This window comes from Chiloscyllium plagiosum, chromosome 2 (assembly GCF_004010195.1).
Source record: "Chiloscyllium plagiosum isolate BGI_BamShark_2017 chromosome 2, ASM401019v2, whole genome shotgun sequence".
NCBI lineage: Eukaryota > Metazoa > Chordata > Chondrichthyes > Orectolobiformes > Hemiscylliidae > Chiloscyllium > Chiloscyllium plagiosum.
The window spans coordinates 75,857,723-75,875,036 of record NC_057711.1 but is presented as its reverse complement, the minus strand read 5'-3'; the positions used below and the strand labels follow the sequence as shown (position 1 = coordinate 75,875,036).

The window sequence follows — 17,314 nt, the reverse complement described above, 5'->3', positions numbered from 1 at the left end:
CACTCCACCCTCTCCTCCCTGACCTATCACCTTCATCCCCTCCCCCACTCACCCATTGTACTCTACGCTACTTTCTCCCCACCCTCCTCTAGCTTATCTCTCCACGCTTCAGGCTCACTGCCTTTATTCCTGATGAAGGGCTTTTGCCCGAAACGTCGATTTCGAAGCTCCTTGGATGCTGCCTGAGCTGCTGTGCTCTTCCAGCACCACTAATCCAGAAAATGATAGAAGGTGTCAACAAGCAACACTTGCTTAGCAATAACCTGCTGACATGCTGATTTTGTGTTCTGCTAAAACCACTCAGCTTCTGACCTCCTTATGACCTCCTATGTGGTTCACATCTAGAATTCTGGAGGTGAAGTGAGAGTGACTGTTCTTGATATCAAGGTTGCATTTGACTGATTATGACACGGAGGAGCCCTGGCAAAAATGAAGTCAATGAGTATCGGGAGAGGGTGAATTCTTTAACTAGTTGGAGTCCTAACTGGCAGAAACAAAGATGTTTTTGTTCAGTCATCTAAGTTCCGGCACACCTCCACAGGTATTCATTATTAGTGTCCTCGACCCAACCATTTTCAAAGGTTCCCTCCCGCAATTGGTGTTTGTATAATGATCAGCATCATTCGTCCCCCAATATCAACACCCTAGAGGTTACTAGTGAAGAGGAAGATGGCACGGGGCAGGGTGACACTAGGCACACAGACACACAAGATGGCCTCTGAGCCATCAGTTGGCCAACTTCCTGAAGAAGGGCTTATGCCCGAAACGTCGATTCTCCTGTTCCCTGGATGCTGCCTGACCTGCTGCGCTTTTCCAGCAACACATTTTCAGCTCTGATCTCCAGCATCTGCAGACCTCACTTTCTCCCCAACTTGACACATAAGATGGCTGCCGGTTCACAACATGAAGAGAAACAGCAGAGCAGATACAGACACTGCCTGAGGCCATCAGAATGCAGCACAATGCACTTGATTAGTTTAAGGCGAGCGGAGGAGAGAATACACATGAGTAACGAACACTGCCTGCCGAAGTGTTTGGCTCCAGCCAGCGCCTCTTATAGAAATGCTAACAACTTGATACAGACTCAATACGAAATGTTAATGGCCAGGGCTGCAGTAATCATCCTTCTCAGGAAGAGCAATTAGCGCCCATTACTACAGTAATGGAATTCCGTGCAGACATTGAAACTGACAATGACTGTATCAAAACTATCAATGATTCTGTACCGATTGCTATAAACAAACCATGTACAAAGACAATAATCTCATCACTGACCTATTGTATCACAAGACGTATAAAAATTTCTCGACATGTGCTCCAGGTTGAGAGAGGGATTCTGGGTAATTCAAGATGGAGAATGGGAAAAATTTCTGTCTGTAACAGCTGCTCCTTTTTTGAGGTATTTTAGGTGTTGGAGGTGATTTCCTCGAATTCCAGGATCAGCATTTTATATGCTGTTGCATTGTTTTGGAACAGCAACAGCAGCACTTTTAAAAGAGAGAACAGACAAGGAAGCATATGGTGAGGTCAGTGCAGGAGAGAGAGAGAGAGAGAGCAAGAAACCCACATTGCTAACTGACAGAGCAGTGAACCTGCGCAGTTACTGCCTTTGCTATTGAATTCGTGTATCGCTGGACATTGGAGTGTGTTTGGGAAAATTAACAAACAGTGAAAATCACAACTGATCTTGGAGGAACCTGATCAGGAGCTGTCACAGCACAGAACAGATCAGCGTGGCCTTAGAATAAGTCTGTAGTCGTGAGTAGAATGAGTTCTTAAGTGTTTTATTGAGAGATGTCTGTTGATTAAACTTAAATTATAAGCCAAAGATACCTTAGATTACAATGGGATCTTGATCAGATGGGCCAATAGGCTGAGAAGTGGCAGATGGAGTTTAATTTAGATAAACGTGGTGCTGCATTATGGGAAAGCAAATCTTAGCAGGATGTACGCACTTAATGGTAAGGTCCGAGGGAGTGTTGCTGAACAAAGAGACCATGGAGTGCAGGAGTGACCATAGTTCCATAAGTTTTAAAATAGTGATGGAAAAGGATAGATCAGATCTAAAAGTTGAAGTTCTAAATTGGAGAAAGGCCAATTTTGACGGTATTAGGCAAGGACTTTCAAAAGCTGATTGGGGGCAGATGTTCGCAGGTAAAGGGATGGGTGGAAAATGGGAAGCCTTCAGAAATGAGATACCGAGAATCTGGAGAAAGTATATTCCTGTTAGGGTGAAAGGCAAGGCTGGTAGGTATTGGGAATGCTGGATGACTAAAGAAATTGAGGGTTTGGTTAAGAAAAAGAAGGAAGCATATGTCAGGTATAGACAGGATAGATCGAGAGAATCCTTAGAAGAGTATAAAGGCAGTAGGAGTATACTTAAGAGAGGAATCAGGAGGGCAAAAAGGAGACATGAGATAGCTTTGTCAAGTAGAGTTAAGGAGAATCCAGAGGGTTTTTATAAATGCATTCAGGACAAACGGGTGACTCGAGAAAATAGGGCCCCTCAAAGATCAGCAAGGTGGCCTTTGTGTGGAGCAGCAGAAGATGGGGAAGATACAAAACGAATATTTTGCATCAGTGTTTACTGTGGAAAAGGACATGGAAGATATAGAATGTAGGGAAATAGACAACTTGAAAAATGTCTACAATACAGGGGAGAAAGTGCTGGATATCAGTAGTTAGCACTGCTGCCTTCTTCGCTGTTCACTACACCTCCAATTTTGGTGTAATCTGTAAATCTACTAACTATACCTCTTATGTTCACATCCAAATCATTTCTATAAATGATGAGAAGTAGAGGACCCAGCACCGATCCTTGTGGCAATCTACTGGTCACAGGCCTCCAGTCTAAAAAACAACCTTTTACCACCGTTCGACTGGGTTCGACTGGGACACCACTACTATTATAGGACAAGCCAAACAGAGAACAGCCAGGGAATTCCTAGAGGCATTGCACTCATCCACAGATTCAATCAATAAGCACATCGACCTGGACCCAATATACCAGCCACTGCAGCGGACAGCTGGAACTGACATCCAGAAGCGGCAGATACAAACCACTATAAATGCCAGAAGAAACATCACAGAAGCGCTTCACAGGAGGCTCCCAAGCACTGAGGATGTCACCTAGACAGGGGACGAAACGTCTGCAACACAAATTCCCAGCTCGGCGAACAGAACCACAACTTTTACCACCACCTTTGAGCCAGTTCTTTACCCAAACAACTAGTTCTCCCTGTATTCCATGAGTTCTAACCTTGCTAATCAGTCTCCCATGGGGAACCTTGTCGAACGCCTTACTGAAGTCCATATAGATCACATTTACTACTCTGCCCTCATCAATCCTCTTTGTTACTTCTTCAAAAAACTCAATCAAGTTTGTGAGACATGATTTCCCACGCACAAAGCCATGTTGACTATTCCTAATCAGTCCCTGCCTATCCAAAAACATGTACATCCTGTCCCTCAGGATTCCCTCCAACAAGTTGCCCACCACCGACGTCAGGTTCACTGGTCTATAGTTCCCTAGCATGTCCTTGCCACCTTTCTTAAACAGTGGCACCACATTAGCCAACCTCCAGTCTTCCAGCACCTCACCTGTAACTATCAATGATACACATAAGATTTGGGAAAGCAAATCTTAGCAGGACTTATACACTTAATGGTAAGGTCCTATGGAGTGTTGCTGAACAAAGAGTCCTCAGAGTGCAGGTTCATAGCTCAGTGAAAGTGGAGTCGCAGCTAGATAGGATAGTGAAGAAAGCAATTGGTATGCTTTCCTTTATTGGTCAGAGTATTGAGTACAGGAGTTGGGAGGTCATGTTGCGCGTGTACAGGATTTTGGTTAGGCCACTGTTGGAATATTGTATGCATTTCTGGTCTCCAAATCATGCGGGCCATGGATAGGATAAATCGACAAAGTCTTTTCCCTAGGGTAAGGGAGTCCAGAACTAGAGGGCATGGGTTTATGGTGAGAGGGGAAAGATATAAACGAGACCTAAGGGGCAACGTTTTCATGCAGAGGGTGGTACGTGTATGGAATGAGCTGCCAGAGTAAGTGGTGGAGGCTAGTGCAATTGCAACATTTAAAAGGCATCTGCATGGGTATATGAATAGGAAGTGTTTGGAGGGGTATGGGCCCAGTGCTGGCAGGTGGGACTGGATTGGGTTGAGATAACTGGTCGGCATGGACGAGTTGGACTGAAGTGTCTGTTTCCGTGCTGCACATCTCTATGACTCTATGATTCTAAGACTTGCAGCTGACCTCTGTTGGTGTCTTTCTGTCCCCGGAGCTTCGCTATTTCCTTGTGCAATAAACTCTGTCATTGCACCCCGACTCTGAGGTTGGTGACTTTCCCCACAACACGAGAAAGTGAATTGGATTAGCCAATGAATACAGTGGCTGCAAAGGAAGACCAGAGGCTAGGAATAATGCAGTGAGTAATTCACCTTCTGACTCCCGAAGGACTATCCATCATCTACAAGGCATAAGTCAGGAGTGTGAGAGAATATTCCTCAATTGTCTGGGTGAGTGCAACTCCAGAATCATTCAGGAAGCTTGACAGTGTCCAGAACAAATAGCCCGCTTGACTGGCACAACATCTACAAATATCCATTTCCTCTACCAGCAACATGCAATAACAACAATGTGTACCATTTCCAAAATGCACTGCAAAGGTTCACCCAAGGTCAATGGGAATCTGGAATTCAAAACACAAATAGTTCAGCAATGATCTTATTGAATGGTGGAGCAGATTTGAGAGGCCAAATTGTCCAATTCTGCTCTGAATTTGTATTTTCTATATAAAGTAAGTTAGCAATCACAGCTGAAAGTGAATATAAATTGGTTATTGTGATGCAGGAGCTCACATAGATTTTAAATCATCATCTTATATAAATTACTTTGCAATGCCATCCACTTTTAACTACTATAATATGCCAGAAATTGTACACGGTGCACTGATATGCATCATATGTTTCTTAAAAATGAAAACAGCCAAAGATTTCTGATGGTAAAAACATAAGATCAAAATAAAATCTGCAAAGGACAGTACAAACATTTGTATGATCTGACAAAAATTTCAAGAAGCCTATGATTTGTCAGAAGTACGAAATCATAAAGCAATTTGCAAATAGATTAATTGGTACTGAGAATGAACTTCAGGCATCCTTACATTCTCAGAATGATTTAAAACTCCTAAATTATCTTGAATTAACGACTGAACAATTATTTTGTCCAACGGCAAAGGTTGCTTGCCATTCTTGTTGGGTTGTTTTGTTGTCAGCCTGAGTTGACAGCACAAGAGAACGCCAACGAATAACAATAGCCTTGGAAGTCATACAGAAACAAGAAAAATGTTGAAATCTTGCATTAGGTATTCCTAATTAGAAAAGAAATTAATCTGATATACAAAATGGAATGTATCAGAGATCATTTTCAGAAAACCTATTTGGAAGATTTCTATATTTGGAATACTTCACATTTGATCAAATAGAAATAAAAGTGCAATGTTTTCATTTAAGAGTACCATTATTCAGACTGGCAAAACCCTTATCATTTTATGGATTTTAAAAAGAAATGTTGGACTCTTGAAGGTGCGTTATCACTCCTCAGCACAAAAATCATTTTTGCATATTCTTTTGTTCCATCAACTTTAAAGATATCAAATATAAGCTGGGATTGGTGCTAAAAATGCTCTATCTACTCATTGTCAACAGAATGCACTGACCCCGCCTCAACAGCGTTTTCCCTTGTACACTAGTTTATTTTTATTGCCATTACTAGCAATCATTGTGATTTCCCTTGAGTGAAAATTACAATTTCATACCATTTGTGTTTTACATAGACATTTTTGTGATATGGTCTGAAGATTACTGATTTATCCTTGCCGTCTTTTTCGAATTTAAATTCAGGCCTTAGAGATGAGATGCGCTGAATCATGCAACCACTAAAGTGATCCTTGTCAAAACCGCTATCTGTTCATTCTGTCATGGTAGAAATCAAAAGTCACACAATAAAGAGACCATTTGATGGGATGGTGCATTTTGAGATATGGATATCCAATGGTAACAAAAGAAGAGACATAGTTGTGTGAGCAGATTGCACAAGTGAGAAACTGGGGTGTGTTTTACATCCCTCTTTACATTTGAAAATAGGGAAGCAAATTCATTTCTGTGACTAACTTTCCTGCTGCATATCCACACCCCCTCTGGCCCTCAAGACCTGACATTAGTTTTATAGGAGGCAAATTATTGTTTACGTAAGGGCCTCAAATTGCCCTAGCAAGTGCATTAACTGTAATAAAGAAGGGAGGTCCATTAGCTTTAACAAGGGAAGTGAGGACCACTTTTACAGGTCCCCTGGGCTAACTGGAGCGGGATGGGACCATTCGCCACAGCAGATTCGCCGCCAACAATTAGCCACTGCCCTTTGACCATCGAGGATGCTTAGCCACTGCCCTTTGACCATCGAGGACGCTTAGCCACCGCAAATAAGTTTAAAATGTTAGAGAATAAGCATATCTAAACTATATAAAATTGTCGTTATATTGGTTAAGGTAGTGTTTGCATTGTTTCAGTAACAACTTATTTTCGTTACAGGAGAGTTTTTTTGAGCTTGTTTTTTTTTTCCATTTACCCTCAAGTCTTCAAAATGGAAACAGAAATTATTAGTAAACGTGGAAATAAGAAGTTTTATCATGATGGTTTTATTTTCGTTACAGGAGAGTTTTTTTGAGCTTGTTTTTTTTTCCATTTACCCTCAAGTCTTCAAAATGGAAACAGAAATTATTAGTAAACGTGGAAATAAGAAGTTTTATCATGATGGTTTTATATATGTTTTTGATAAACTGTCCAAGAGTGATTCAAGTATTACGTTTTGACGATGTGAACATTCTTGTAGTGTTCTTATAAACGAATGTGTAGCTGATGTCCCTCAGTCAGTCCTAGCATCTTTACCGACGACAAGCAGCATGAAGAAAATAAGTCGACGAAAAAGGAATGATAGGAGATGCAGACGATAGAATACAAAAAATTGTTCTTGAATACGGTGAAAGAGATTGTTTGGAATATCTTAGAGGGATAACGCATAACTATCAAATGAACTAAAATTTCATTGTTTAATATTAATGTGAGATTTTACTGCTATTACAAAGATTTTTAAAATATATTTCCTTTTTCTGGTTAACGTTTGTAACTCATTTTTATATATAAACCAATAAAATGATATTTATTTTACCTCTTTTTTTGATCAATATGTAGTTGTGTAAATAAAGGGGAATGAGAAGTATGAAAGAACAGTTGGGAGGGAAAGCAATCAGTACATATATATATTTCCGGTGGCGAATAGTCTCCAGAGGTTAAATGACCCCAGTGGAGAAACGCTGGTGGAGAACTGGCAGTGGCTAATCAATAGCAGCAAATCGTCACCAACCCAACTGGAGGCAACACCAACTGCCCATAATCTCATTCTTCCCATTTAACGTTCCTGCAGCCTCTTGAATGTGCACCACCCCACCCTCCCAACAGCAACTTCCCATGCGCTCTTCACTAAGACTTCCAGTGCTGAGTTAATCTTGCTTCATAGCACTTGAGACTACCTGTGTTCCCACCTGTAACCATTACCCTGACTGGTGCTGCCAATACTATTGAGTTGCAGGTGATCTGATCGTTTGTCAGGAACTGCTCCCAAAATTGGGGCAGGAGTCTCTCAAAAAAACAATTAATACTGTTCCTGCTGTTAAGTTGCTGTGTAGCAGTATTGACAGACTCCCTCATCGTTTAGCGAGGGAATTGGTAGTGAAATCACACTGCCCCATAAAATCCAGCCCATTTAGTGAGTGTTTGCACCTTTTCTTTCCAAGAAGAGAATGTTCTCAATTTAATAGTAAGGTAGGAGGTTGCAGTGAGATTGGATAGTATAACAATAAAGATAATTAAAAGGTTGACAAGTAGAAAGTTGAGATGAGTTGCATCCTAAGTTACTGAGGGACCTAAGGTTGTAAATTACAGTGACGCTAGTACTATCATTTAAGTTCTTGGAAATGAGAGTGGTGTAAGTACTGGAAGGTTGCAGATCCTACATCCTGATGGAAACTGAGGAGAGAGATTAACTCTGTCAACTAAGATGTAATGCTTTTAGAAACAAAAATCCAAGACAAGATTAATTCGCATTGGAAAAGTATGTGGTAATAAATGCACATCTGCTTGGATTTTTAAAATGAAAAACATTTGGTTGACTTGATTAAATTCTTCCATGAAACAGTAAACTGAGTTGACGAGGAATGTTATGTCAATGCCTATTCAAAATGCAATTGATAAAATACCATGTAATATGAATGATAGCAAAATTAAACATTTGGGTACCACTGATTGAGAGCTCTAAGAGAAAGGAAGTAAGAAATGAAAAAGGAACAGGAGTTGGAGACTCATCTCAATTTCATTGAGCTTGCACAAATGCATAAGCATAAATATCCGTTTCTTTTTAGGTAACAGCAAGATTTGTGTACCACTGCTTTCTGAATTCAGTAGCAAGATTAATTCAAGGTCATTTGAAAATCAAAATGAGAACATTTATTGTTGGAATTGGAGGGTAAGTATAAGTGGATTTAAATTACTATTACTAAGTTTGTTGCTTACATGATGAAAGAATATGTTTGAGTTTACTTTCCCCGTATTTGTAAGATGAAACTATTTTCACAGCAACTTTAAAAAAATAGAATTATTACTTACAACATATTACACAGTGAGGCAAAGTTGCAGACCATAGGTCTGCTGTCTTGTTTGAGAGAAACGCGTGATAGTGAGTTTAACCTAAAGATCTCCATGTCTCAGGTGAGTGGCCCAGTTGAGAAGTGGGACCCTCATGCTAACCTCAGCTGGTACGGGAATTGAATCTATGCTGTTGGCATCCTTCTGCATTGCAAACCAACTATCCAGCCAACTGAGCTAACCAACACAGAAACAGGCCAAAGAGATTTATACTAGTGCTTATAGTACTCCTCTCATCTTTATTTATTTAACCCCATCAACGTATTGTTGTATTCTTGTCTCCCTAATACTTTCTACTTTAAAAATATCCATACTCAGGGTCTCAACTACATGTGGAAGCAGGTTCCATATTTTAACCACATTTTAGCTCTAGATAGCGAAGTCTTTTTCTAAACACTTTACTGGATTGGTTAGAATGAATCTTATGTTTATGGCCTTAGTCTAGGCTTACCAGATAGTGGAAAAGCAGGTGGAATCTAATGCCGTCTTAACAGACATATTTGGAGGCAGGACAGAGGATACACTTTGTGGACTCCTCTTCCTCTGCTTCTGCTGATTAAAGTTTCTTAAATGTCCAGTTAAGGATCTAATCCAGCCATAGCTGTTATTCAACCAGCAGTGGGTGGGACAGGCACCACATGAGAAGCCCAAAGAGTAATCCTAGGGCTTGTGGTTTGGCAGGTTGAGAAGGGGGAGGTTTTACTTGTTCATGTCTGATTGAGAGACATGACATTGGGGCTATTGACCAACTGAAAACCTTTCAACCCTTTCTTACAGCTATCTGCTTTCCACTCCCTAGTCAGTGACCAGTGAAGAAGGCGTTTGGTATGCTTGCCTTTATTGGTCAGTGAATGAAGTACAGGAGTTGGCATATTGTGTTGCGGCTGTACAGGACGTTGGTAAAGCCACTTTTGGAATATTGCATTCAATTTTGGTCTCCCTCCTGTAGAAAAGATGTTGTTAGACTTGCAAAGGTTCAGAAAAGACTTACAAGGATATTGCCAGGGTTGGAGGGTTTGAGCTGTGGGGAGAGGCTGGAGCTATTTTCTCTGAAGCATCGGAGGCTGATAGATGACCTTATAGAAGTCTTTAAAATCATGAGGGGCATGGAAAGGATAAAAAGACAAGGTCTTTTCCTCACGTTGGGAGAGTCCAAAACTAGAGCGCATCGGTTTAGGGTCAGAGGGGAAAGATTTAAAAGGGACTCTCAAAACATGTTTTTCACGCAGAGAATGGTATGCGTATGGAATCAGCTGCCAGAGGAAGTGGTGGAAGCGAGTACAATTACAGCATTTAAAAGGCATCTGTTTAGGTATATAAATAGGAAGGGTTTAGAGGGATGTGTGCCAAATGTTGGCAAATGGAACTAGATTGACTTAGGATATCTGATCGGCATGGATGAGTTGGACTGAAAGGTCTGTTTCTGTGTTGTATATTTGTATGACTCTCTGACTGTTCCTCATGACTTCCATCCTGTTCTCACTCTCCTGTGACCCAAGTCTCTTGGCTATCCTGTGTCTTTGCAGCTGCATTGCCAGCAGCTATCATCACTTGATGCTGTCCACAATAGTTAGCTTATGTTTTGCTGTGAGATGACGTTTCTCGGGATTATAATACAATGAAAAAAAACTATATGGGCTGCCTATGAGTTAGTCCCTGAGATATATAGGCAACGGTTCCTCAATTTAAGGAAGCTGAAGAATTCAAAAGTCCAATTACCAATGGATAAAATCATAACAAGGTGAAGGTATGTATGAAACTTTAGAGGAATTTAAAAACACGGGTAGATGAAGGATATGAAAGGTTTTCATCTAAATAGAAGATCGCCCCTTTTTCTTCAAAGGAAGAATCCAAGCCCATAATTAATTTCAGTAATACAGGGGCGACTTAGAATTCTCTTGCTGAAGAAGGATTGAGTTTTCCTCCAGAACGTTCATTGAAATCAAAGTGTTGGGAAATGAGATTGGCGAAAAGTATATTCTTGTTTCATTGTACAAGGTTCAACTGGAGTGCGGCTTGGTGTCTGAACGAGTGGTATTGGGGTAGTTAAAAAATTTGTGTTGATGGAGTTGATTTATTACCGAAAAATGCTTTGGATGGAATCGAAGTCATAGCTTTGTCTATAGTTGCAGAAAGTCCAGTTGAGGCTAAAGAAATTGAACAGTTGCAGGAACAAGTTTTGGGTATTGTTCCATTGTGTGTGGTTACCAGAGCAATGATTAAACAAACTCCATCATCAGAGCTCATAGTATTACCACAAGCAAGTTGTAGGGTAGCCAAAATTCTATTTAAAAATGAGGATAGTTCAAAAGATGTGTTTGGCATGTGTTCATTAACTGAAGCTTGGGAAGCAGATGCAGAGTTAAGTAAGTTCGCAAAGACACTTACACTGAAGCTAAGGTTGAAGGGATTCCAGAATGTTACTTTATGAAAAACAGAGTTTTGTTGAGGAAATGGAGACATCCTCACAGAGCTGCACACAAAGAATGGATAGTTGTCGTGGTCCCACCCGGATTGCTGAAGGACATATTGCAGGTAGCACATATAATTACTTTGGCAGGTCACATAGATATGCAGAAAACCCAGCCATTGACAAACAGGTATTTTACATGGGCAGACTAAATGAAGATGTGTCGTCCTGAAGAACATTTCAAACATGTCAAGTGTTAGGAAAACCTGAGCACATCACCTGTTCTGCACTTTTGATACCTGTACCAGTTTTTGAAGAACCATTTACTTGAGTGTTACTGTGTTGTGTTGGATCACAACCAAAAGCAGGAGATCAAAGTGTCCTCATAATTAAGAGTATGACAAATTGATACCCAGAGGCTATTTCTGTAAGGATGGTTCCAACTATTGTAGTCATGGAAAAGTTAACATAGTTTTACTTGTTCTGAATTAACATGGTCTGTTGAGATACAGACTTTTCCAGGAAGTCATTAACAGTTTAGGAATAAAGCAATCGAAGTGATCTGCTTATCATCTGCAAATACAGGGAGCTTTGGATTGGTGCCGTAAGACACTCGAACCATGATTAAAGCATATTGTCGCAAATACCCACAGGATTGGGACAAAGGATTAGATATGTTGGCATTTGCGATCAGAAATTCGCAAAATGAATCTACTGGATTTAGTTCATTTGAATTGGTTTATGGTCATGAGATTAGATTGCTGCTAAAAGTAATTAGGGACAAGTTCTTAAATGAGAAAGGTGAACTTCAATGTTGGATTACACGTCCATGTTTCTAAAAAGACTCAGAGGAGCATGTAGAGTGGTACAAAACATTTAAATTTTCACAGGCGAAAATGAAAGAATGGGCAGAGAACGATTCAGCAAACCAAGTATTTCAAGTGGGAGATGAAGTATTGGAATTGTTACCATTACAAGATGAACCATTGAAAATCAAATTCACTGGCCTGTATAAAGTGACTAGAAGGGTTATTCAAGTAACTTAGCTGATTAATACTTCTGATTGTCGGAAGAAGAATCAGTTTTGTCACATAAACATATTTATTATAGGAAAGAGCATAAAAACGAACAAATTTATCAGATAATAAGAGTAGTGGAAGATGATGTAGCTAATGGGAATGAGATAGAAGGAGAGGTGCACTGTTCTCGAAGCGAACTTCGTATAGTTTGACGAGCTAACACAGAAACACAGTGACGGTTAAAAACTGCATTTTCATATTTAGAAAAAGGACAGCAGGAAGATCTTGTAAGATTACTGAAGAGGTATGAGGTAATCTGAAGAGATACACTTGGTTGTACTACATTAGCTCGAGGTAATGTGGCTATAGAAGAGAGAACAGTTCCATGATTGGAAGACTGCTTTGTTTGGGTTGGCAAATCATGCACGAGAATACCCAGATCCCTCCACAGCTTCATTTTCTGATATTGTTTTCTGTTTAATACTCCACATTTTTATTCTTTCTACCAAAGTGAACAATTTCACATTTTCCCATATTGTACTCCCATGTGCCAAAATTTTGCTAACTCTCAACCTTAAGTCCTCTTCACAACATACCTTTCTATCAATTATTGTGTCATGTGCAAGTTAGTTTTCACATGTAAGTCATTGATATAAATTGTAAAAGCTAAGTTTATTTTATTATTTTTGAATTTTTTTTATATCACCACTGACTGGCATTTTCTTTTGGTTCTTTGAGCATGCTTTCTAATATTTTATTATTGCATTCTGTCTTAGAGCTCAGCTTTCCTTCCTTCCTTATTAGTAACTGGTTGTCCGCTAGCTTCTAAAATTTATTGCTACTGATGCTGGTGTTTCTTTGCTTTATCTCACCAGGTATTGAATTTACATGTCATTAGTGTTTCCAAGGTAAACTCACTTCAATTTCATACCAAGTTTGACAGTGCTGGAGGGAGACTGCTTGCTCCTTTTAGATTTTGGCTTGAAGTTTTGTAAAAATGGAAAAGGTTTCTGGCTTAGTTGAAATGGCAACAGAGCCCACTTCCCATAAATCTTGCCGTTGAATTAGGCATCCATGAGTTTTGGAGAAGAGAAAATAGGGACAGATTGTACTAGTTTAGAGAGGCATTTGCCTTGGTGTTGCTGCCCCCAAGCAGAAACAATTTTTGTAATTGTGATGTCCAAAACCTACGATGTCCACTGACCTCTAAACCTGTTAGAAGATTGAAATCTGCTGGAGTTCTTTGGATAAGTAGTGGGCTATTTTGGATAGATTGAGGGGCACTTCTGCGAGTAGTAATCTGCTCTTTAGGTGAGTTCAAGGATGCTTTCTGATTGTTAAAAGTAGACATGAATATGTGTAAAAGGTGATAAACTCTTTGGCACTATTAAGCTGATTAGAATTGCCAGGTTTTGCAGGGAAGTTCAAGCTCAATCGAACTATAAAGCTGTGATCATGAAAATGTTCCTGAAATTCAGTTCCCCAAAAAAATGTCGAGTTGGACTCAAAAGTCTAACTTTGTTTATCTTTTCACAGGAGCTTCCAGACCTGCTGAGTTTCTCTTGTATTTTCTATTTCTATCTGTGAGGTGCATACAATGGATTGGTACATCTAAATTTCAAATATTAAAAATACTCTTACTATTAAACAAAGAGGGATGAACAGAAATACTGTTCCATTTCTTCATGCCTAGTCATAACCCTGTCAAGGTATTTAAGTACTATGGCTATAAACAGTGTAAAAAAGATCAGTGCTTTCTATCACACTACCTGTTGGCATAAACCTGAGGGCTATCTCATTGCATTGGGCTGCATGATGATTTCACAAACTTTCATTATAGAAGCAAAGGAAGATGGGAACAGGAAATGGCCTTTTGGAGCAGCTTGTGATAGAGTCCACTAAGGGAACAGGCAATGCTAGATGTAGTATTGTACAATGAGGCATTCTTGATAAGGGAGCTTAAGATGAAGGAACCCGAAGGAGGCAGTGATCATAACATGATTGAATTTACTCTTCAATTTGAAAGGAGATGATAGAATCAGAAGTAACGATATTACAGCTGGATAAAGACAATTACAGAGGCATAAGGGAGGAGCTGGGCAGAATTAACTAGGAGAGGAACCTAGCAGGAAAGACAGTAGAACAGCAATGGCAGGAGTTTCTGGGAGTGAGTCATGAGATACAGCGAAAATTCATCCCCAGGAAAAAAAGAAGCATGGTATTGGGAGGATAAGGCAACCATGGCTGACTAAGGAAGTCAGAGATAGCATAAAAGCAAAAGAGAAAGCGTATAATGTGGCAAAGGGCAGTGGAAAACCAGAGGATTGGAAAGCTTACAAAACCAACAGAGGGCAACAAAAAAACAAATAAGAAGGGAGAAGATTACATATGAAGGTAAGCTAGCCACTAATATAAAGGAAAACTGTCAGAGTCCCTTTTGACATATAAAGGGCAAAAGAGAGATAGAAGTGGACATTGGACGGCTGGAAAGAGACGCTGCAGAGTTAGTAGTGGGGAACAAGGAAATGACTGAGGAACTGAAAAATTACTTCACATCAGTCTCCACAGTGGAAGACATGTAATATCACAAAAATTCAAGAGTGTGAATGGGCAGAGTTGAATATGGTGGCCATGACCAAGGAGAAATACTAGAGAAACTGAATGGCCTGAAGGTGGATAAATCACCTGGACCAGATGGACCACATCTTGGAGTTGGAAAGGAGATAGCTCAGAAAGGATATACTGGTCTTGGAGCATATTCAGAGGAGGTTTATGAGAATGGTCCCACGAATGAAAAGCTTAACGTATGAGGAATGTTTGAGGACTCTGGATCTATACTTAATGGATTTTAGAGGCATGAGGGGGGATCTAATTGAAACTTCCAGAATACTGAATGGTCTGGACAGAGTGGATGTTGGGAAGATGTTTCTGTTGGTCGGAGAGATGAGGACCTGAGGGCACAGCCTCAGAGTAAAGGGAACACCTTTTAGAATGGAGATAAGGAGAAATGTCTTCAGCCAGAGATTGGCGAATCTGTAGGATTCACTGCCACAGAATGCCGTGGAGACCAGGTCATTGAGTATATTTAAGTTGGAGATACATAGGTTCTTGATTGTCAAGGGAATCAAGGGTTACAGGTAGAAAGTGGGAGAATGGGGTTGAGAAACTTATCAGCCATGATTGAATGGCAGAGCAGACTCAATGGGCTGAATGGCCTAAATTCTGCTCCTTATGTCTTATGGTCTTAAGGTCTTCAGCCCTTTGAGCTTGCTCACCCATTCAACATGATCACGGCTCATCATTCTACTCAGTATCCTGTACCACCTTTTGCCCTAAACTCTATGATCCTTTTAGCGCTCAGAACTAAACCTACCTCTTGAAAACATTCAATGTTTTGGCCTCAACTGCTTCCTGTGGCAGAGAATGCTCACCACTCTCTCAGTCACAAAATTTCTCCTCACCTCAGTCCTAAATGGCCTGCCCTTAGACTGTGATCCCTGGCTCTGGACTCTCCAGTTATCACCAACGTCCTTCCTGCTGTACCCTTGTCGAATCCTGTCTAGAATTTTATAAGTTTCTATGAGATTTCCCCCTCATTCTTCCAGTCCTTCTTCATAGTTCAGTTCTCTCATCCCAGGAATCAGACTGGTAAATCTTTGTCACACTTCATCCAAAGCCACAATATCCTTCAGAAAATATTCCAGGTGCGGTCTCACCACGGCCCTGTACAATTGCAGCAAGAGATCCTGCTACAGTACTCAAATCCTGTCACTATGAAGGCCAACATAACATTTACTCCCTTCATTGCATGCTGCACCTGCATGTTACTTTCAGTAACTGGAATACAAAGACACACAGATCTCATTGCACCTTTCCCTTGCCCAATACATATGGTCATTTAGATAATAATCAGCCTTCTTGTTTTTGCCACCAAAGTCAATAACTTCACATTTATTGGAAATAGTTTCACTATCAAGAATTTTTCTGACTCTCCAGTCCCAAATTGGCAGTTAATATGCAGGTAAATCACAGACAACGCTGCAGTTGTTATTCTGTTTTGTCCTCATCGGTTGTCTTAGGTCTTTTTGTGTTTTGTAATTTTCCAGTGCAGGCCAGAATATCTTTGAGGCTGCTAATAATCAATCAATAATAAAAAAAAACTTATTTAAATAATGGCACTGAGAGGGATCTGGATATTTTTCTACAAAAATCATGGAAAGTTAAAATGTCGGAACAGGAAGCAATTAGAGAAACAAGAAGAGATTGAATAGACCAGCTTTGGATTTCCATAGTTGAGATAGAGGGAAATTTGCCTGAAACATCGATTTTCCTGCTCCTCGGACACTGCCTGACCTACTGTGCTTTTCCAGCACTGCTCTAATCTTGACTTCCAATAAAGGGTTGGCCATTTAAGACCGAAATGAAGGAAAATTTCTTCACTCAAAATGTCAAGGATATTTGATTTGTGGATCCTCAATTGTTGAACATATTCATATCAGAGATCAATATATCTTTCGATTCTAAGGGGATCGAAGGATATGTGGACAGTGTGGGAAGGTTGAATTGACTTAGAAGATCAGTCATGATCATGGTGAATGGTAGAGCTGGCACAAAAGTTAAAATGATCTATAACTGCTCCTATATCTAACGTTCTTATATTAACTGCTTGTAATTGGAGTCATATGTGGACAAGTCTGAAGTGTTGAAAAGTTCCATTCCCTGAAGAACACTAGTGAGCCAGTTAGAGCTTTATAAAAATTGAGCAGGTTTTATAGTCATTACTCATGTGCTTGTGCATTAATTCTCTGATTTATTGAGGATGAACCAGTGGCATCTGTTTGTTGTTTAGTACTATAATCTGCAAACGACCATATTGCTTTAGGATATGTGAAAAACTTCTGGATTCAATATTGGTTTACACATGAAATGTAGCTGCCATGTTCTCATTTAGCCTATGTAAGTACTTCTGAAGCCTCTATGTAACTGCCTTTTAACTCGAGTTTGGTGTCAACAGCAAGTTTGGAAATATTACAACTAATATTACAACTAGTCCCCACATCCAAATCACGCGTATATGTTCTGAACAGTTTTGAATCAATGGGGAGGAATAAAA

At 40.0% G+C, this 17,314-nt stretch overlaps 1 protein-coding gene across 2 annotated transcripts in view; it reads left to right on the top strand.

The window, feature by feature from the left end:
- Nucleotides 1-17,314, top strand: part of LOC122561012 (nicotinamide riboside kinase 1-like) — a 49,429-nt gene that overhangs the window by 9,370 nt on the left and 22,745 nt on the right. For both annotated transcript variants that reach the window (XM_043712283.1, XM_043712292.1), the window contains exon 3: nt 8,490-8,593. In XM_043712283.1, the coding sequence (XP_043568218.1) occupies nt 8,490-8,593 (104 nt within the window). The remainder of the gene's footprint in view (nt 1-8,489; nt 8,594-17,314) is intronic.